This window comes from Camellia sinensis, chromosome 11 (assembly GCF_055761805.1).
Source record: "Camellia sinensis isolate YWXY chromosome 11, ASM5576180v1, whole genome shotgun sequence".
Classification (NCBI taxonomy): Eukaryota; Viridiplantae; Streptophyta; class Magnoliopsida; order Ericales; family Theaceae; genus Camellia; species Camellia sinensis.
Window position 1 is genome coordinate 55,559,223 of NC_138971.1, and position 22,786 is coordinate 55,582,008.

The 22,786-nt window shown below is 34.0% G+C and overlaps 1 protein-coding gene across 1 annotated transcript; it reads right to left on the bottom strand.

Moving 5' to 3' along the window:
• Window positions 1-4,726: 4,726 nt before the first annotated feature.
• Window positions 4,727-14,660, bottom strand: LOC145802350 (very-long-chain 3-oxoacyl-CoA reductase 1-like). Its single transcript, XM_082895049.1, has 4 exons — window positions 14,525-14,660; window positions 14,252-14,307; window positions 10,957-11,040; window positions 4,727-5,152 (listed from the first exon to the last, which is right to left on the bottom strand). The coding sequence occupies exons 1-4, from the start codon at window positions 14,658-14,660 to the stop codon at window positions 4,727-4,729; spliced, it is 702 nt and encodes a 233-aa protein (XP_082751175.1).
• Between the last annotated feature and the right edge of the window lie 8,126 nt (window positions 14,661-22,786).

Consider the following 22,786-nt stretch of genomic DNA (forward strand, 5'->3'; position numbering starts at 1 on the left):
TAAATCACGCAACAAATCATGCATATGACATGCTTTAATTCAACCATCAAACCTTTTTTGAGCAACAATTACCAGGCTTCTCTAAATTAGATCCATTAAGTAATCCTCTGCTACTTTTTCCAAGCTTCTCTGCCCAATTTTTTGTATAAACCCCTCAGCTACCCATAAACAAATTAACTTCTGCACCGGGATTTCTTGGTCTTCTGGAAATGCTCCTAAATAGAGAAAGCATGGTTTCAAGTGGCGAGGCAAGTGATTGTAACTTAGTGCTAGTGTGTCCAAGTACTGGTTTGGATCACTAACAATGTATGAGCTTACACTCTGGGCAACTTGTTTCCACGACTCTTGTGTCTTGATGTTCTTTGCAAGAAGTTCTGCTATTATAGCAATTGCAAGTGGAAGCCCTTCACATTTTTTTATTATTTGCTTCCCAATTTCAATCAGTTCTGGAGGACAACTTTCATTTTGAAACACCTTCCGTTGTAATAACTCCCAACTCTCTTCTTCAGTGAGAAAACGCAGACAATGAGGATGGCAATCAGGTGAGGCATGCATAGACAACTCTTTGAGCCGACTAGTGAACATAACTCTACTTCCATTGTTGTCATTGGGGAAATACATTTTAAGATGGACCCAGGCACCAATATCCCATAAATCATCAATGACAATGAGATATCTCTTGCCTTTTAATTGATTGTACAACTTTTCGCCTAGCTTCTCATTGGTCATGTTTTCAATTTCATCGGCAGAGACGACATTAACAGAACGTAAAATGTCCAACAACATATCTGTTTTTCTGGGTAATTGAGAAGCATAGGTCCATGCACGAAGATGAAAGTAGTGTGTGATGTAAGGATTATTATAGAGTTTTCTGGCTAAAGTAGTCTTACCGAGTCCAGGCATCCCAACAATTGATATCATTTGTAGTTGCTTCTTCCCTCCAGCAAGTAGCTCTTTTATAGTCAACGTCTCATCATCAAAGCCCACTGTAATATCTTTATCTACCATGGTTTTGTTCTCCATTGACATTGACAGGACTCCATCATTGAAAGACTGATCATCTTGTAGGTGTTGGATCTGATTTATCTGTTCATAAAACTGCAGCACTTTTTCCTCGATCGTCTTAATCTCTTCCATGATATTTATACCAATTAAAATATCAAAAAAACTGTCACCGTTGTTGTTGCTGTCCCTCTGCCCTGGAACTTGAACATCAAAAAAATGGATGAGTTGTCTTGTCTTGGAGATCACAGAATAAATTTGCATCGGCAGGTTTTTAGCTTCATAGTTCAGCTCATGCTGCTGTTGCTGCTGCTTCTCTTCCAAATCCTTGAGAATGGTTGCTATGAATGTTAGCCGATGGTTAAAAGAGTTGATATGATCAATCTGATCTGCGGTCAAATTGCATGCCTTACTGATCATTAGATGATTCAGTTTGTCCAAGACAGAATAATTTTCACCCAGCTCCCTCTCGAATCTCTCTCTCTGTCTCTTTAATCTCTCTCCCTGTTTGTCCAAGGCAAAATATTTTTCACCCATCTCCCTCTCGAATCTCTCTCTCCCTCTCTGTTTCTCCAAGACAGAATAATTTTTACCCATCTCCATCATGAATCTCTCTCCCTCTTTCTCCAAGACGAAATATTGTTCACCCATCTCCATCTCGAATCTATTTGTCAGTTTCTCTCTCTCTTTCCATCCCTCGATCTTTCTTTCTTTCTCTCTCTCTCTCTTTCCATCACGAGTCTTGAAATGGGTTGGTGGTGGTGTCGATCCAAAAAAAAAAAAAAACTATAAAGAAAGATCTTTCAGAGTGAAGAAGCAGAAGGAGCAAGTGGCTTCTTGAGTTTGGATCCAAAAAGAAACATTGAAAGCAAAATTGCGATGCCAAAAAGTAAAGGTAAAAGATAAAACAAAGAGGAAATGTCATTTTGCCTCTTAAATTTTAACTTATTTTTCAATTTGACTTCACATTTTGATTAATATTAATTTTCTATGTAAATTTTTTAAATTTTGATTAATTTGACTTTTATCATTACATTTTGTCTATAATTAGATAAAATGTGTTGATATGATATCAAAATTCATTTGAAATTTCATTTTACTCTCAAAACTATACGTTAAAAATCAATTTGCCTCACAAATATTAAAAAAATTAAATTTAAATATTTAATAAATATTTTTTTTTCTCAATAATGAAGAAATTAAATTTTAAATAATATATACTTCTGCAAAAAAATAATAAAAAATATAAAAATTCTTATTTATAATTATCTTGAGACTATGAATAATAGATAATTCGACAAATATGTCATATCCGTACCGAGTATTTACCGATATATGATATTTCCGTATACATATCGGGTACACAAAATTCGTACTCAGATTTTTCCTTCTTAATTTTTGGCTTACCCAGACATATTTAGTATATATCCAAGCCGTGTCGTACCTCAGTCGAAACAATATTTTCTTCTACTATAAAGATTAAATTCTTTTTACTAGATTTCTTTTTCATTTTTAGTTTTGTGTTTAGTATGGTTTTAAAATTAAGTTATGATTTGTAAATATAATGATATTTAATTTTGATTTATTATATACATGTACTTTTGGCATTAAATGTCAATTGTATGTTAGATTTAACAAATTAAACCATTTAATCAATTTTTGTGTTATTCCAAATTAAAAACAAGTATATTTTTACAAACGTATTAAGCCATACTCGTACCTTACTTTTTTTTGGATTTTATCAAGTCGACATATCCGTATCGTACCAATACCAATGCTCATACACATACCTGTGCTTCATAGGTTTCAAATTATCTCAAGTCGATCATGGAGAAACTTATTGAGCTGAAAATTTCTTGACTACTCTATGTGTGTGTGTGCAAACACAATTGTAACTAGTTTATTACCCATATTAATTTTAATAGAATTGATTGACTAATAGTAATTACAAAATTAAGTGGGAAAAAAATTTCAAAATTCAGTCAATACCCGGTACGGGTATGACATGTTTGTCAAAGTACACATACTTCGTAGTTTCAAGATAATTCTAAATGAGAATTTTTATTATTTTTTTTTGTAAAGTACATATTATTTAAAATTTAATTTTTTCCTTATTGAGATAAAAAAAATTATTTATTAAATATTTAAATTTAACTTTTTTTTAATTTTATATTTGGAGGGCAAATTGATTCTTAGGATATAGTTTAGGGAGTAAAATAAAATTTCAAATAAATTTTGGTGCCACGTCAACACATTCCATCTAATTGTAGACAGAATATGACTGCAAGGGCCAAATTGTTCAAATTTTTGAAAATTTAGGTGTAAAATTAATATTAATCGAAGTCTGAGGGTCAAATTAAAAAAATCCGTGAAAGCTTGTGGGGCAAAATGATATTTCCTCTTAAACAAAAGCAAAGAGCTTTACTTATATAAAAGCGAATCACCACCTTCCAGTCTTTGTGCTTTAAATAAATAAAGGAAAATGATATAGAGACACATTAATAATTTATTTTCTAGACTCAATAATATATAAGTAATATGATTAATTAGCTATTAGAGAATATATGAAATAGAATACTACTTTTAATATTTTAATTGATTACCACATTACTGAATTTGAAAATTGAATCTTTTTTTTTTTTTTGAATAACAATACTCATAAATAAATGTAATTATAAAGATCAATAATATAATCTAATTTAAGTTCTAAATTCACCAACTATTTATTGGGTCTCAGTATAAATTTTTATTATTTTCATAAATTTTTAAAGGGATTTTTTTTTTTAAGGTCCCTGATATTAAGGTTGTATAGCATAAAGGACATTCAATATTTTCATAATTCCTAAGGCCTCTTAACCTTGATCCAGAGAAATTTCAGTCCAGAGAAAATTGGTCCAGAGAAATTTCAGTCCAAAGAAAATTGGTTCAGAGAAATTTCAGTCCAGAGAAAATTGGTCCAGAGAAATTTCAGACCAAATTTCTCTGGAAAGTCTAATTATTCTCAGAATTTCTCTGGATTGAAACCAGAGAAATTCTCTGGATTGGGTGTTGAGGATTGATCTCAAACACCCTTCTTCCTCTCACGACTAACAAATTTATTGAGAACTGCAGATGCACAAGGCTAGTGGTTGAAACAATGTTTTATATTTTTTTATTGAAAGTTTTGAATGTTTTTATGAATCTGTTCTTAGCTTCTTGAATAAAATTCCATTCTTACATTTTGTTATGATTTCATTTACACTTTCATTTATACTTCCAGTTATACATTTGTTGAAATAAACTGATCATAGGGATACATGTAAGTAACTAAGCATAATTAACAAAAATTTCAACAACTTACCCAAATCATTGTGATTCATTAGGTAAGCAACATTGTTCAACTGAATTCAACTGGAAAAATTCAACATTGTAATATGTAAGCAACATTAGAAGGGATAACAATGGCAACTTACCAGAACCAGAGAAATTCTGGAAAAATCTAAGAATTTCTCTGGTTTGTTATTGAAATATCAATTGAGAATTTCTCTGGTTTATTAAAAATAACAATTGAGAATTTCTCTGGTTTGTAATATCTGGAAAAAATTCTGCAACTTACCCAAATATGTTCTTCACTTTTTTCCAGTTGAATTTTTCAATCAAAAGTGTTTCTCTGTTGAACAATGTTCCCATTAGGTCCCTCAAAGCACAGATGGAAGCATATGAAGCCAAGACTAAAGCAGATTTGTCAAAGGCACAAAGAAGCGAGGTATACAGCATAAAGTGGATCAGAAAGGATAACAATGGCAGCACCAGAACCAATATTAACAATCGCATCTCTCTTCCTCTTAATCATCCCAGGCAAAACCGCTTGTGTAACCTTGGTAGTCCCTTCAACATTGATTTTAATCAAATTAGCCAACAATTGCTCGTCCACCTCATGGAAAAACCTCGCATAAGGATACGAAACTCCAACGTTATTGATCAGAACTCCAACATCCAGACCTTCAATGGTTTCACGTATCCGATTAACCCCTTCGTTCAAATCTCCAGAGAAATCAACAACCACAGTCTTGATCTGGGTTTTCCCGAATTTGGCTCCGATCGACTCCGAAACCTCCTTGAGTTTCTCGGGGTTTCGACCAACGAGAATCAAATTCAGACCTTTATGTTCCTGACTTGGTTATCCTCTCTGGCTATGAGAGTGCAGGTGTAATATAAGGGTACGGGGTGAGGGACCTTAGACTACAAAAGAACATATTGTGGATCTAATCCATTACTAAAAGTTCAATTGGGACCTTAGACCGATTTTCCCATTTTTAAACTATATCATGTAGAGAAAGAGAATTAGGAAATGACAAATATACATATACTTATTTTTATTAAGTAAAATCATTGAAAAAAATATATTTTACTCATTAAATTCAATATAAGTGTATAGAAAATATCTAACATATATATTTTTATAAAATATAATGAATAAAATATATTGTTCTGATAGTTTTACTATGATTTAGATTAAAAATAAATAAAAATTAGAAGAAAAAAAACTTAAAATTTATTTTGTTATAATGTCCAACATTAAATTTTTTTTTTTTTAATTTTTCTTACGAGAATTTAAATTTTTTTTAAGATGACCAAAAGAGAATTTAAACTATTCCTATAAATTTGTTTAAGGCACCAACCTGTATCATACGCCTAACTTTGACTGGCCACATGATTGACTTTTTTTGTGGCAAACCATTGGGACATACAATTTTTTTTTTTTAAGCACTATCAATGTCCTCTGATTTTTTTATTTTATTTTATTTCATATAATTTTTGTTTACATCACATCAACATACTAAATTAAGTATTTTGACCCTATCTATTTCATGTATGTAATGAAAAAAAATTATTATAAATTTAATGGCTATGAAATAAAAATAAAAATTTATAATTATTTGAAATTAAAAAAGATCATTATATTTACCATTAGATGATATAATAGAACATTTCCATTATAAAAATGCAATGGAAAAGAACACAATTCCTAAATTAATAACCAATGCCTATAATTGCGCTTATAATTTTTGGTGCAATCTGTATAATATTCATTTCATTTCAAATTATTTGTTCAACATAGAAAACGAGAATTTTCTCATATCGATTTTTAAAATTTTTTTCACTAAATAAAAAATCTTGGTAATTATTTTTACTTTATCAAACCAAATCAAGTTTTAAGTCCCATCAAATGGAGTCGGCTACATGAATCATTCTTCTCCACGTGGCTCTATCAAAGGCCATATTGTTAGTCAAATTAAGTAGATTCATATCTCTATTTATTATGCTAGCTAATGTCAATTTATGTCTACCCTGTCCTCTAATACTTCCATCTATTGTCATTGTATCACATCTCTTCATTACTGCCTCTGTTGATCTCCGTTGAATCTGATCAAACTATCTCATTCTATTCTCTCTCAAGTTATTTTTTATCGGTACTACTCCTACCCATTCTCAAATATACTCATTCCTAATTCTGTCTTTTCTAGTTTTGCCACACATCCATCTTAGCATCCTCATCTCAGCAGCACTCATCTTATCTACATGTTGTTTCTTGGTTGCCCAACTCTGCGTCTCATACAAACATCAATGGTCTAATAGTCGTTCTATAGAACTTTCATTTTTGTCTAGTAGGTACACGTCTATCGCACAGTACCCCATATGTATTTCTCCACTTAAGCCACCCCGCTTTAATTCTATGGACTACATCCGCATCAATCTCCCCCCGCCGTTGTGATAATCGACCATAAATAACGAAATATTCACTCTTAGATAGTTCTTGGTTCTCAATCTTTACTTCTCCTCTACTTTCATTGTTACTGTTACTAAATTTACACTCCATCTATTCTACCTTACTTCTACTTATCCAAAATCCTTTAGATTCAAGTGTTTTTTTCTAAATCTCCAACTTCGTGTTAACTCCTTCTCTAGTCTCATCCACTAACACGATATCATCTGCAAAAAGCATATACCATGACACATTATCCTGAATATTTCTAGTCAACTCATCCATAACTGAAGTAAAAAAATAAGGACTTAAGGTAGATCTTTGGTGTAACCCTATAGTAATTGGAAATTCAATTGTCACTCCAGCAGACGATCTAATAGTGGTCACCACCCATTTATACATATCCCTAATCACATCAATGTAACATTTTGTCATTCCTTTCTTCTCTAACATCCACTAGATTATATCCCGAGACACTCTATTATATACTTTCTCAAGATCGATAAACATCATATGAATGTCTCTTTTCTTTTCTTTATACTTTTCTATTACTCTCTTGAAAAGATAGATCGCTTACATTGTTGACCTACTAGGCATAAATCCAAATTGATTCTCTGATACATCTGTTATATCTCGCAATTAACGTTCCATCACCCTCTTCCACACTTTCATTGTATGATACATTAGCTTGATTCCTCTATAGTTGTTTTAGTTCTGGACACCTCCTTTATTCTTATAGATTGGCACTAAATACTCTTCCTCTACTCATCTGGCATATTCCTAGTCAACAAAATCTTACTAAACAACCTAGTCAACCAAGCAATCCCCTTCTTACCCAAATACTTCCAAGCTTCAATAGGGATATCATTAGGTCTACCTTATTCGATTTCATCTTCTTAAGTGCAATCCCCACTTCAAAGTTTCTAATCCTACAAAAGAACCTTTAGTCTTGGTTTTCCTTATTACTAGCTTTTCCTCCCTTATTAACGTACCTCCATGTTCCTCATTTAACAGTTTCTCAAAGTAGTTCTTCCACGTCTTCTTAATCTCTTCATCCTTCACCAATACCTTAGAATCCTCACTCTTGATGCACTTGACTTGATTAAAATCTCTTGTTCTCTCCCTAATCTTAGCAAGTTTGTAAACACTCTTCTCTCCCTCCTTACTAAGCTTTCAACTTAGCCTCTTTCACTACTTTCTTAACCTCCTTATTAGCCAATTTATAGCTCTTAAAGTTTTCCTCAGTTCTATCATTCTGTCACTTTTTAAAGCACTCTTTTTTCGCCTTAACCACCGCTTGAACCTTTTTTCCTCCACCACCAAGTTTCCCTAGAGTTGGGTTCCTTTCCTTTCAACTCTCTAAGAACTTCCCTTGCGATTCTCCTTATACAATTGGCCATTGAGTTCCACATAATGTTAGCATCGTCTTCCAAGTTCCAAGTACCTTCCTTATTCATTCTATTCTTAAATATTTCTATTTTATCTCCTTTTAGGTCCCATCATCTCGTCCTACGACACCCACTATCCTTTCTAGCTTGGTATTACCCTTTAAAACATAAATCTAGTACCAAAATCCTATGTTGAGATGTCAGGCTCTCTCTAGGAATTACCTTACAGTCATTGCATTTTAAACAGTCCACTTTTCTCACTAAAAAGTAATTTATTTGGCTCTTAACTGACCCACTCTTAAAAGTTATCAAGTGCTCATCTCTCTTCTTATACACAGTATTGGCCACCACCAGGTCAAAAGCCAAGGCAAAGGCTAAAATACTCTCTCCAGCCTCATTTTTATCACCAAAATCATATCCACTATGCACCCTCTCATAGCCTAGTTTATCTACTTATACATGGTCGTTGAAATTCCACCTATAACTAGGTTCCCTCCTACGGGTATCTCCTGTAAAATCTCATCCATTTGCTCCAAAAAATCCCTCTTAGTCTAATCATCTAATCCTACTTGGGAAGCATAAGCACTAATAATGTTCACTATATTCTCTCCAATAGCTAATTTAACTAACATAATCCTATCCCCTTTCTTAATGATCACCACTACATTTTCCACAAGACCCTTGGCAACTATTATTCCTATCCCATTCCAATGTCTAATCTTGCCACTATCATACAGTTTAAACCCGGTATCCTCAATTTCACTAGCTTTCTCACCCGTCCACTTAGCTTCTTAAATGCATGCTATACTAACTCTCCTCCTAATCATAACATCTATCAATTCTATAGTCTTACCAATTAAAGTTCCTATATTCCATGTGGCTACTCTAAACCTATAGTCTTGGACTAGCTTCTTTACTCATGCTCGTCCAGAAAATGCAGTGCACCTTGTTCACTTTTCGAAACACCTGGAGGTAGGTGCAATGCGTCACTTGAGAGGAACGACCTAGTATTTAATCGATTCAAAATAGGATTCATTGTCATCAGGGATCCGAGAGGCTTTTTCATCTGTTGACTATCAGCTACCTAACACACAACCCGCCTCATTTACCTGAGCTTGGGACCGGCAAAATTGTTAAACAACCCTGGCGGAGTTAATTATTTTTACTTTATGAAAAAAAAAATTAAAATTTTAATATAAAAAAAATATTATTTTTAAATTTTCATTTTTCATGTTTGAGGTAGTAATTCACAACATGTATTTCTGACGGGTGGTGCTAATAGCCCCTACCTTTTTTCTAAGGACTCTGGCTGTTTGGTAATTTTTTAAGGATGCTCGAGCCAAAAATCCAATTTTGAATTTTGTTTGGTGAGAGGTCCAGGTGCTGAATTAGCTTGTTCATAAGGACAAGCTATTACAGAATGACCAAACTACCCTCTATTTCCTCTCATGCATTTTATCTCTGGATTTTCTCTCTCTTCTCTCCTCAGATCTCTCTCTCTCTCTCTCTCTCTCACAGTTCAAAGCCACGATTGGAGGTCCTCACCATCTTTTACTCCGTCGTCAGCAGCGATCTTATCATCGTCTCACTCCCTCACCGATAGCATCACCGTCCCAAATCTCCATTAATCTTCTTAGATCTATTTACTTCCTCAATTTCACTGATCCAAGGTCGGATCTCATCCCTCCTCATAGTATTTCTCTGTTTGATTTCACTAATTCTATCGCTTCTTTTTAGTTTTAACAGCGTGATCAGATCTACAATTCACGATTAGATCTACCGCCGTTGCACCACCACTTTCTTCCTAGGGATTTCCTTACTCGTGGGTGGTGTCCTCGTTGTCCCTGGCAGTATCTTCTACAATGGAAGGTCTTCCATGGCTGCCTCCAATTGTGCTGCAAAGAGAGAAAGAGAGAGAAAGAGAGAGAAGTGAAAAATGTCCAGACTAACCATGTGCGTGTGTATATAAAGATACATAAAGAGAGAAAGAGAAAATTATAGGCCATGTTTGTTTCGCGGCTTGAGTGGCTAGATTGGACTGTCATGGCTGTGGGTCCTATCCACAGCATGTGTTAGTAGTGAAATGGAAGGACGGATTGATTGTCCAAGGGACATAGTAACCCTCTTCAGTAGGGGGATTAGCTTAGCAGGGTTTTTGGTGGGATTAAAAAAATAGTGAGGGGATTGAGTCTATTTTATATAAAAAAAAATTTTTTTTTACCAAGTGCATCTCTTTGTTTTAATATTTGTTTTAGTTTTTTTTTTATATAAAAATAACTTATGTATGTATTTTATATAAAAATAATTTAACAATTTCATCACTAACCATCTCCCATACTATCATCAAAACAAACACACTTTTACTTAATCCTCTCACTAACAACCCCCACATTAGTAATCTCTTCACTAACTATCCTCTTACTAATGATCCCATCCAACCTAATCTGCCAAATAAACGTGACCATGGGGTTTTCTAGAGAAAAAGAAAGGGAAAAGAGCATAGATGGAGTGGTGGGTTTGAGATCTAGTATTAATCATTGATTTCCAATTTTTTTCTACCGTGTTTGTTTGCTGAAATAGTGTTGGAAAATAAATGTGATGGACGTAAATCTTTGAATTTTGTTTGTTCTGGACATGTTGCTCAATTAAGAGAAGTTGGACTTTTTTGTTTTTTGGGGAATTAAATCAAATTGGATCCAAACAGAAATCCACAACATACATACATACAAACAAATTTGGATCCAATGTTGGGTTTCAGACCAGTGGCTCTCTATGAATTTTTTTTTTTTTTTTCTTTTTTCTTTTTGCCTACAAAGATACCAAGTCTTCAATGGAGGTCTTTAATGAGCAGTTAACCAGATCTGAATTTGAAAGTGAAAGTTTTCTTCGATGATGATCTGTTGTCTGAACAAATAAAAAATAAACAGATAAAACACGAATAAATTATCAAATTAACTTTAAACAACCTATTATGTGGTTAGACTTGCCTCGTTTTCAGCCCTACTATTAGCGTTGGTGGCACTAACTGGAACATTATTGATTAGTATTGTTTATGGCAAGTTGAATCTTTAAGAAAAATACAATTAACATATATTTCTTATACAGTTAACCGTTGTTGGTAGTGGTAAAGGTTGTGAGGTGGCAGTGATATTATGATAATATTGATATGATTTTTGTTGAAAAGATCAACAAAAGATGTTTTCATCTTTTAGAAGAAAAATTGTTCGCCACCTAAATTAGTTATACCGAAAACATTTTTCCTTTGACTTTATTTAATTGTTGTATCAAATGCTTTTTGATTTTTGGTGGGTGGCAGAAATTTTACTCATAGAATATTAATTTATTAGATACATTACATCGTTAGTCCCTGTAACTTGCACGTTGTGTCATTTTGCTCTCTATTATTTCAATTATTTCAATTTTGACACTTGATTTTAAATTTTGTGTTAATTTAATCTAATTGATAATGTTGATTACTACTTTTGAAAGAATTTGGTCACTGAATTTGTTGAGATTAACTCACTAAATTGAATGAGTTTACAATTTTATCTATAAAAGTATGACATGTGACGCTTATGTGTGTATTTTCTATATATATTAGGCATGTAATCGGTTCGGTACGGTTGGTATCTAGGTAAAAAATTGCAACAAACCGATAATGTCAGTTTTATTATTTTGAACCGATACATACTGCTTCTCCCATCAAACCGCATCGAACCGAACCAATTGAAACAATTCGGTTTGATGCGGTTTCATCGGTCAAGAATTTTTCAAACTTGAGCTACTTTTAAATATAATTACTAATCTATAAAAAAATATTAAATTAGTTATTGTCCACCGTTTCAAAGATATCCAATCCATCCATTTAATAAATACTTTTCAATTCCTGCATTAACAAAAATAAAAGCAAAAAAAAGGTTGAAAAATACTAAGGTTTCAAGAATAATGAGTTAGAGTTAAGATTTTATATGATAAGAGTTTACAAACTTAGGTTATAAGGTTAATTAATTAAGGTTATTAATTTATTATACTTATTAATATCATTATATTATTAAATTATATATATATTATAAATACAATATATATTGAAGCGGTCGGTTTCAGTTTAGTTCGGTGCACAAGGTGCTTGAATCGATACCGAACAAGAACTAAAAAAAATCAAATTTAAAAACTGCATAGACTGATTCTTGTTAAAAAAACAGACCAAATATAGCCGGTTTGGTTCGATTCAATCGGTTTGGTCGGTTTTTTTTTCCCAGTTTTTCTTACATCCATATATATATATATATATAATGTATAAATTATAATCAATTGGAGCAAATTGAAACTAAATTATAAATTTAGAGTTAAAATTAAGTCAATTGAAATTAGAAGAATCAAAACAACAAAAGGATAAAGAAAAAAGGAACCACTGGTATAATTTGTCCTAATTTATTTAATTAACAACGGGTCTGTATAGCCATTATGACTTAGAAAAAGCAACAAAGTAATACTCCAACAATGAAAAGTTCATATCGAATCACATTATTCTCGATATAAATTATGTATATATATATATTGTAAACAAGCACTCACAAACAGTTTTATTACAATCTATACTCCTATTGAAATTGAATGTGAACAAGTCATGGAATAATACTCCAATAATTTCCTCACAAACAGTTAAACAACAGAAAAGCACTTACAGCCAGTTATATTACATATAAGCACACTTAACTAACAATTTCTAGCACTTTTGAATACTCCATTTTTGTTTGGTTTAGAATAGGAGAGAGAAGCCAAAGCATGACAATTTTCATCCTGAAACATATCAAGGTGGTTTCACATTTTTAGCCAAAGGATAATGTTATCTAAATGAATATATGTACTACCAAAACAATGAAATTCAACTTCAGAAAAAATAAAATTCACCATGAAGTTGCAATCCTCATTACTCTTCCCATGTTAAATCTCAAAAAACAAAAAACAAAAACGGAACATGAAAAAAATAAAAATAAAAGCAGCACAAAAGACATGATATTATTAGATGTTTCAATGCACTAGCTCAAAGGTTAGTCTAGAGTGTTTTCACTTTGCTGATTAAGATTTTTGGCCATTTGTTTATTATGCGGAATACTTAATCAGGATTGGTGTGATATGAAAATAAGAAAGAACAAAATAGAAACTGTTAATCACACGTACACACAAAAACATAGAATGAAAGGTGGTTCATTCCAAAACTAAAGCATACATCTATAGTCATTGTGGTTGTGCAATGATAAAAAAAAAAAAAATCTATAAACAAGATATATAGATAGCAACCCTTTAATTACATATAGTTCGTTGGCTTTGCAGTTGAATGATTAATATTCAATAGTTATTAAAGTGATTACTATTTCTAGATTTGAGAGATTGGATATTGATGGAGGTAATTTCTAGTAACCATCCAAAATAATTGCCAAATACCTCAGATTAAGAAGTTGTGTTATTTTGGTTGAAAAGAAGGTACTCTTGTACCAAAAGTGCAACACTCTAAGAAGTTTGAAGGTCCGACAAATAAACGAGGACACATCATCAAATGTATAGTTCAAATAATCAAATTTTTTTCTACTGAATCATTGTTGAAGCACAAGAATGATTGAACAACTACTAGGAAATAAGATTCAAAGCAACATGATCAAATTGTTCTAAGAAGTCAGAATGGATGCACAGGCAACAATGGTTATTTGTTTTGTAGTTACTTGAAGAATAAGGATAAGCATCTTTATAATTGTGAATCCAATGTAGAAAATTTATTTCCCTAGCTTTCTCCAAGCATAAATCATCCAAAAGATTATGCATACGACATGCTTTAATTCGACCATCAAACTTTTTTCAAGCAACAATTACTAGACTTCTCTGAGTTAGACCCATTAAGTAACCCTCCACTACTTCCTCCAAGCTTATCTGCTCAATTTTTTTGTATAAACCCCTCAACTATCCATAACCAAATTAGTCTTTGCACCGAGATTTCATGGTCTTCTAGAAATGCTGATAAATAGGGGAAGCATGGTTTCAAGTGACGAGGCAAGTGATTGTAACTCAGTGCTAGTGTGTCCAAGTACTGGTTTGGATCACTAACAATGTACAAGCTTACACTTTGGGAAACTTGTTTCCAACACTCTTCTGTATTCTTTTTCTTTGCAAGAAGACCTACAATTACAACAATTGCAAGTGGAAGCCCTTCACATTTTTTCATTATTTGCTTCCCAATTTCAATTAGTCTACAGGGTAACTTTCTTTTTGAAACACTTCTATTGAAATGATTCCCAACTTTCTTCTTCATTTAGAAAACGAATACAATGACATTGGCTATCAGGTGAGGCATGCATGGCCACCTCTCTGTGACAACTAGTAAACATGACTCTACTTCCAATGTTGTCATTTGGTAAATACATTTTAAGATCAACCCAGACACCAATATTCCAAATATCATCAATGACAATGAGATACCTCTTCTCCTTAAAGTGCTTGTACAACTTTTCGCCTAACATTTCATTGCTCATGTTTGTAATTTCATTGGTAAAGAGATTAACAAAATGTAAAATGTTCAACAACATTTCCCTTTTTTTGGGTACTTGAGAAACATAGGTACATGTACGAATATGGAAGTAGTGTGTGATATAAGGATCATTGTACACTTTTTTGGCTAAAGTTGTCTTACCGGATCCAAGTATCCCAACAATTGATATAAGGTGTAGTTGCTTCTTCCCTCCAGCAAGTTGCTCTTTTACAGTTAATGCTTCGCCATCAAAGCCCACAGTAATTTCTTATTCTACCATGGTTCTGTTCTCTATTGATGGCACTCCATCAGAGAGCTTGCAGGACTTGGATCTGATATATCTCGTCATAAAACCACATCACTTTTACTTCAATGGGTTTAATCTGTTCCATGATAGCACTAAGGTTTAAGCGAAAATCAAAGACAAAGCCAATTTTCGTACCCTTGTTACTGTCCCTTTGCCTCACAACATTGGTTGCAAAAGAGCCGATGATTTCTCCTGTCTCATAAGCCACACAGGTAATTTGCATTGCTAGGTTTTTCGCTTCACCGTTCTACTCGTGCAGCTGCTTCTCCTCCATATCCTTGAGAATGGCTTCTAGGAATCTTCGATTATAGTAAAGAGATTGGATTTGATGGCTCTCATTTGCAATCAAAGTTTATTAGCTGCCTCAGTTCCTTTAAGACAGAATCTGTAGCAATTCTATCCATCACTGCTCTCTTTCTCTCACACTCACATGTAAGCACAGTTGTCTCTCTCTCTCTATTGTCTCTCTCTCCAATTTCTATGGTCTAAAAAATGAGTAGAATTAGGACCTAAATTAGAAAGACTTGTGGCAATTCATCTACACTGTCGCCCATTCTCGCCATCCAATGCAGAGAGGAAGGTCATGAATTGAACACCTCACTCACTCGATCAAAGACCAGCCTCTACTAATCATGATGTGATTCTTATGTACAGTATGTGCTCTTGTTCTAATTATTTATTTCTAAACATTTACTATGTGAGGCATGCACGTATAAACTATTTCACTTACTTTGGAACGCTTTGATTTTATGTTTGTTTTGAAAAGCGTCTTGAATATGTGCCACTTCAAAAGCAAGCTCATATGTACATTAATCAAATCATCCCAACTTACGCGAAAAAGCTTTCATCCACCGGCATTCAAGAGAAATGTCAACTAAGCATTTAGCCTTATGGTAAACATACTTGATATGGCAACACCAACACACATGCAATATACTAAAGCAAGAAATGCTCACCTAGTACTCAACCGGGGCAAGCCAAAAGAAATGAAACCATTAGAAAAATGCATGCTATACTATGCAAGTGACTAGTGCAATACATGCAAAATGCAATTACAAGGTTCGATTTTTAATATGACATATGGCTCAACTCAAAACATATGATAGCACATGTATTCAAGTAAGTAAGAAATGACAATATTTGTTTAGAATGATGAATTGAACCCAATGCATGCAAAAATGGAGTGTAATGATATGAAATCAAAATATGAATGCAACCATCATAAGCAAATAAATAAAAGGAGGAAAGAATGGGGGTTAGAAGACATAGAAATGTTACAAGTGTTGCCCTCGCACGGGGGGGTCCGAATGAATGTCCTAATTAAGTAATTATTATAAATTCGAATTAAGCTAACTAATTAATTACAACACACTAGTATTAAATTACTAAACTAATGGGGCAGAAGGCAAGGAGCCACAAGCGCGTAACCAAGAACATCCTCCCGAAAACCTATCTCTTTTGCTGCCAAATTCGGTTCTATTTGCAGTTAGAAAATAATTATGTTTTTGCCTCAGCTTTTGCTCTGTTTTTCAAGAAAAATGCCACTGTCTGCTCAACAAAAGGTAGCCGGCCGAACGGCCATGGAAAGTGGCCGACCAAATGGAAGGATGGCCAGCCAGCCACTGGTTTTTGGTATTGCCCTGCTGCAACATAATGGAAACAGAGCAAAACAGAGTGTTTCTAGGGGACGTTTGTCCTCTCTGACTCTCCCTATCATGAAACTGATCAAAGGAGGAGTAGCCTCGATTCACAAACCATCAATTGTTGCAAGGTTGTTGCTTGATGATCGATGAACCGATAGGACAAGAAATCAATAACCAAAAACAAAAGACTAACAACACCATTTTCTTACCATAGAGTTACCTCAAAGAAAGTGGTGGACATCGTTTCTTGATACATTGAACGTCATTAGAGAGTACGCAATGAGTCTAGACACAATATGTTCAATTAACGTCCAATTGAACCCGACTTCATATTATTATCTTCACCACTTTTAGTTCCATTTTATTAGCCTTTTTTTTTATTATTAACTTTCCATTCTTTAGTCATTTTTGTCCAAAGTGATAGCTATGTCCACTAATGAAGAGAAATGTCAAACAAGAGGTTGTCCTTAGCATGAGAGAGATGTAATGCCTTAGTAATGAACATTCGAAGAGATTAAATCATTGAGCATGGAAGGTCTTTTTCTCATGCCTTAAACAACCATCCATTGTTTGAAACAACTCTTAAGCAAAGAAAACCAAGAAATGAGGAAGGTTGCAGAGATGATTATTGCAAGTGTAAGTACATGTACAAAAAGTACAGAATAAAAAGTGATAAACTAAAATAAGTTGGTGTCTAAAGCCTAAACCACCAAACCTATGAGGACTTACAACAACACAAGCATAATATTCAAAGCATATACTAAGTAAACACTCTAAAACAACCCCACAATTAGTAAAAACAGTGCTGAAAATTACTTAGAAAAAGCTAAAAAAAAAATGGAATGGAACCAAAACTAGTAAGCAAGCCTAAGGAGGTGTGGCTAACCCCTCCACTTTTTGGACCTTAAAATCACGTGTTTTAGCCTCTGAAAACTCTAAAAATTAGTAGCTAAAAGTTGAGAAATAAGAGGGAAACACAAGGATATAAGTTTGGAATAAGGTTCAAGGAAGGCTGGTTAAACCCCTCCACCCTTGGTAGCTTTTAAATCACAAGTTTCAGCCAACAAAAATAGTCCAAAAATAGTGTAAAAATGGATAGAAAAGAAAAGGAAGAAGTAGTGCAAAGATGGAAAAAGTTATACCTTTTGAAAAGGAGTTACTCTTTTGTTCACAAACCATAGGGTATTCACTCTCAATGGCTGAAATTTTAGCTCAATAATGTCAGCAAGAAGACTTAAAATATTGGTTTAGGGAGTATATGTATAGTGTATGTATATTCCAAGATAAAGAGGGAGAGTGTTTGGCAAGCTTTGGACTCTTAGCAAAATTTTCTAACCTAAAATCAAGAGGGGTGGGCTTGTATTTATAGAAAAAATTGCTTCTCCTGGCGAAAACATTGTATAGAGACAGCTGGTGCAAGGCATGCACATAGAGGGAGGGATAGCTGGTTGTAAATATGTACTTGCTAAGACACCTGACCGGCCGGGCAACCAATGACTTTGGCCACAAAAAGTAGCCTGTCAGTCCAAAAAAACTATTTTTAAGTCCGGCTTCAAACGAACATATCTCTCTCATCCGGACTCAATTTTAGGTGATTCTCGAATCTAAATTGAAGCCCCAGAAGTCTACTTTCCAATGGTGTGGCCTCACATCAAAATTCTAAGTGTATAAAGAGATATTCCTAATTTACTGAAGGCTACTCATTTCCTTCTTAATGGTTTGATGCTCAACCTTTTCCCCCAACTAGTTTTCTTTCATCCCCTCCTATTTCCTTCAACTTCAAACCTATAAATAAGATGTTTTAAAATATTTTTCAAAGAGTTCACCTCCCTTCCATTTATTTCCATTTTGTCTTTACTCAGTTTACTGAAAAGTGTAATATTTTAATCGAAATGCGAGCCTCTGAACATCGTAGAAATATTTGAAAAAGTATTTTGAAAAAGAGGGTTTTAAGGTCTAAAATAGTTTTGGTCAAAATAGGGTGTGAGGTTGGGATTAAAATCTCAAAATTGAATTCTTTTGCTGAAGAGTCGAACAATGGCATAGCGTAACATTTCATCATCGAGTGTACAACTTGAGGCGCCCAGGTCTTATGGGCGGTCAAAAATGGGGTGTCGACAATTGTCCCTCTTTGACAGAGCTCGAAGTCATGAAATGACGTGAGTGAATGTCAAAGCCCGAAGACTACCTATTTTGACAAGGCTGTAAGACTTGGGCATACAAACAAAATCCAGATGCAGTTGGTTGAACCTAAGGGTTGTCTACGTATCCCTTTGCAAAGAATCAAACCAGTGTAGTTCAGGAGCAGGATGCAAATGATACACAATGTAACAAAATAATGCAAATGATATACAATGTAACGAAATAATCAAACCACGAGTAGTGCCTTCTACACAAATATCATAAAGAAATGAAGACGCAAAATCAGGCTACGTTTAACACAGAAAAGGTGCCAAAACCCTCAGACCAAAATTCTTGCAGAATAGGTGTGTACATATGCAAAGCTATGTTTTTTGCAGAAAGAGTACAATTGATTGGATGGTATAATATAGGTGAGGAATGATCTGCTGGGTAATGATCATGCAATGGGATGATAAGGATCCTCAATGCATTTTTGTGAAAAGGATTAATGCAACAAGATAGAGTATGATGCAATGGATGTAGTGGATAAAATTGATAAGATGGATAGGGTAACATACTCCAACCACATTGAAATCGTGAGAGGAAAAAGGAAAAATTCCAAACACGTTGAAATCGTGTGAGGAAGGGAACACTCTAATCACGCTGAAATCCTGAGAAGAGGTCCTATAGCTCAGGGTCGCATTCCTGCACGCCCTGAGATAAAAAAAAAAGTGCTCGAGAACACTCTAACCACACTGAAATTGTGAGAAGAGGTCTTGAGAAAACCACTTAGGGTCGTGTTCCTCTATGCCTTGAGATAAAAAAAACCACTCAGGGTGCCTTGAGATACTCTAACCACGCTGAAATCATGAGAAGAGGAAGAGAAAACCGCTCAGGGTCGCGTTCTTGCATGCTCTGAGATGAATTCCAAACACGCTGAAATCGTGTGAGAAAGGGAACACTCTAACCACGTTGAAATCATGAGAAGAGGTCCTAAAATGATGCGATAGATGCAAAAAGTATGATGAGACTGTGCGAGAGATGCAAATGAACGCTATGATCGTGCGATAGATGCAGCGGATGATGCTCAAGAAATGCAATGAACAAATAAAGCAGCGCTTTTGTAAGTATCTCATGGGGCGAGTGCTCTACTATGACGGGGAGGTCCCTTTTGTGTTTTTCAAACTCTTACCTTCAACTTATAGTTCAAGGGTCCTCAAATGCTGACAAGAGGTAAAATTTGCATGTGGAAGCCACGGATGCCACTTTTCTCCCTAATCATACTTATAACTTTCCCTATTCTCTAACGGGGTGACAGACTAAGTTGATTTAGTATCCAGAATTGAGGCGCATACATGCTACCTCAACCTATGGGGCTGCCATACAGGTTTCAAGCAAAGGATACACCCCTGGGTACTTTAACCAGACTTTAGTCTCAGAAATTCTGAACCTTTGTGTTCTAGGCGCTGCCATTCGAACTCTAGTTTCCACCGTCGCAGTTGGTCTCCTAGGAACTCATTGCAAACACATCCAAGACGCCTGTAGTGGGGAATAGTGCTCAGAGAGAGCACTTTTGATTGCCATTCTGACTTGAAGCCGACTTGAGATAGAGGTCTAGGTACACTCATACTCTGGAGAAATGACGAGACTTGAGAAAATGCATGTGGAATGCATCTCAAAATTTGCTGAAGTTGAAACAAACTCAGATGCTCCAATTTTTCCTTTTCTTTTTTGCTTTGCAGTCCAGAACCTATGTAAATTCAAATAGGTCCTTGTTTTGTTGCTCTCTCTATTGATCGGGGTTGGACCCTGCAGTTTATGAAAGAAAGAATTCGGTTTTGCACATCATGTAGGGAATGGCACAACACTCTAAGCACAAAATGATTTATTTTTGAAATTGAAACTGAGAATGAGTTCTTAATTGGGTATTAAGCCTACGACTGACCACGGTATACCACGACTCAATCAAAGGAAAAACAAATTAAAAACAACCTAAATACATCTATTTACACTCACCGAAATCAAAACGACTCAAAACAAGACTCAAAACAAACAAAAACCATAAACACAACACTTGGATGCTTTTCACTGGTGGGAGACCTCTCTGTTCATGGAGAGCCTGCTTTTCTAGGTATTGTTTCCCACTCTTTTTTATTTATGGCTCTCACATCACTTTGGTACTCAATCTTTATTTTCTCTAAAAAGCCTTTTTCTTGCTTTTTCTTTCAGTGCACATCTCTTTTATTTTTCATCCCTTCCCAGGTGTGGTTGATGGATAAGTTGGAAGTTGTGGGGTGTTAAGTATCCGGCCCTATGAGGGGGTCAAATATCCGGCTCTATTTCTAGTTCGTGCTTCGCGCTTGGCTTGATACCTCGCTACTTAGAGAATGAGAGAGATTTTGGCCCCTATGGCCAGCTTCAGTTGTGCCTTTCTGAGTGAGTGCGTTGGCAATGAGAAAAAGCCAAAAAACTTGACTTGTCTGTGGCCCTAGTTCATCATTTTGACCACACTTCTTTTTTTTTTTTTTTGGCTTTCTATTGAAATAATTTTGACCAACATGAGAGTCTAGATTAGCATGCTTGTTCAACTTTCTATTTTGAAATCATTTAAGTCAAGCTGTGAGCATTGGAAATTTTCCATTTTTTGGGTCCAAGAAATGGTCCGATTTTGACCTTAAAAAAATGAAATAATTTCCAAGAAAAAGTATACTTCACCAAAAAATCTCAAAACTATTTTTGCAAATGGCCATTACCTGACCAACGGGGAATTAACTTTTGAGATGCACAACCTCAATTTCGAACTTGATTGTGTCATGTAGCTGAATCTTTTTATCGAAATAGGACAACCGAATTGAATAAAGATGAGCCAATTGGACATGGATAGTATAGCCTAGTTAAACAAAGACAAGCCAATCAATATAGATGAGACCAGCAAGTTGAAAATGATTGGGGCCGAACTTCAGGATGAAGTTGCCTACGTATCCCAAAGATGGGAATCAGGCCTAACATAGTTCCTGGATTAAGGTTCACTCGAGTATTAACTCTCTTCTTTTTGCGCTCTAGCTTTTGCTAAAACCGCTCTTCTGGATTTTCAACCTTGCGAGCTCTATTTTTTCTTTTTTTCTTTCTTTCCCTTTTTTCCATTTATCTTGCATTTTTTTTCTCTTTTTTTATTATTTCTCTAACTTTTGCCTAGGTTACCCTTTCGGATTTTCGGCCCAGCGAGCCTCTCAAGGATAGGGATGACAATGGGGATAAATGGGGTGGATATTAATTCCCCATCCCCATTCCCCTATAATAAATTTTTCCCATTCCCCATTCCATATTCCCCATGGGTACCACTCTCCCCATTTCTTAATGGGTTTGGATTTTCCCCAACCCACTTTAATCCCCATTTTTATTTTATTTTTATTTTTTATATTTAATGTTAGCAACCACTTTTTTTTTTTTAATTCACAACAAAAACTAAATATACATTCAATCTTTTTTCTTTCTTTTTTAATATATTTAATGTTAAATTTTTTTTATTTTTTATTTTTTATTTTTTTAAGTTCACAACAAAAACTAAATATACCTTCAATCTTTTTTCTTTTTTTTTTTAATATATTTAATGTTAAAAACTTTTTATTTTATTTTATTTTAAGTTCACAACAAAAACTAAATATACCTTCAATCTTTTTTCATTCTTTTTTAATATATTTAATGTTAACAACTTTTTTTTTTTTTTTTTTAAGGTTCACAACAAAAACTTATACCTTTAATCTTTTTTTCTTTCTTTTTTAATATATTTAATGTTAACAACTTATTTTTTATTTTTTAATTTTTTTTAAATTTTTTTTAAGGTTCACAACAAAAGCTAAATATACATTCAATCTTATTTTATTTTATTTGATTCAACAACAAAATCAAATACATATGAATTAATTAATTAAAAAGTTTGTTTTATAATAATCAAATATATAATTTTGAGACAATCAAATAAGTTTTAGTAATTGAAAAAAAAAATGTGAAAGAACGTAGAAGATTAAAAAAAAATTACAACCATCTCTCTCTCTCTCT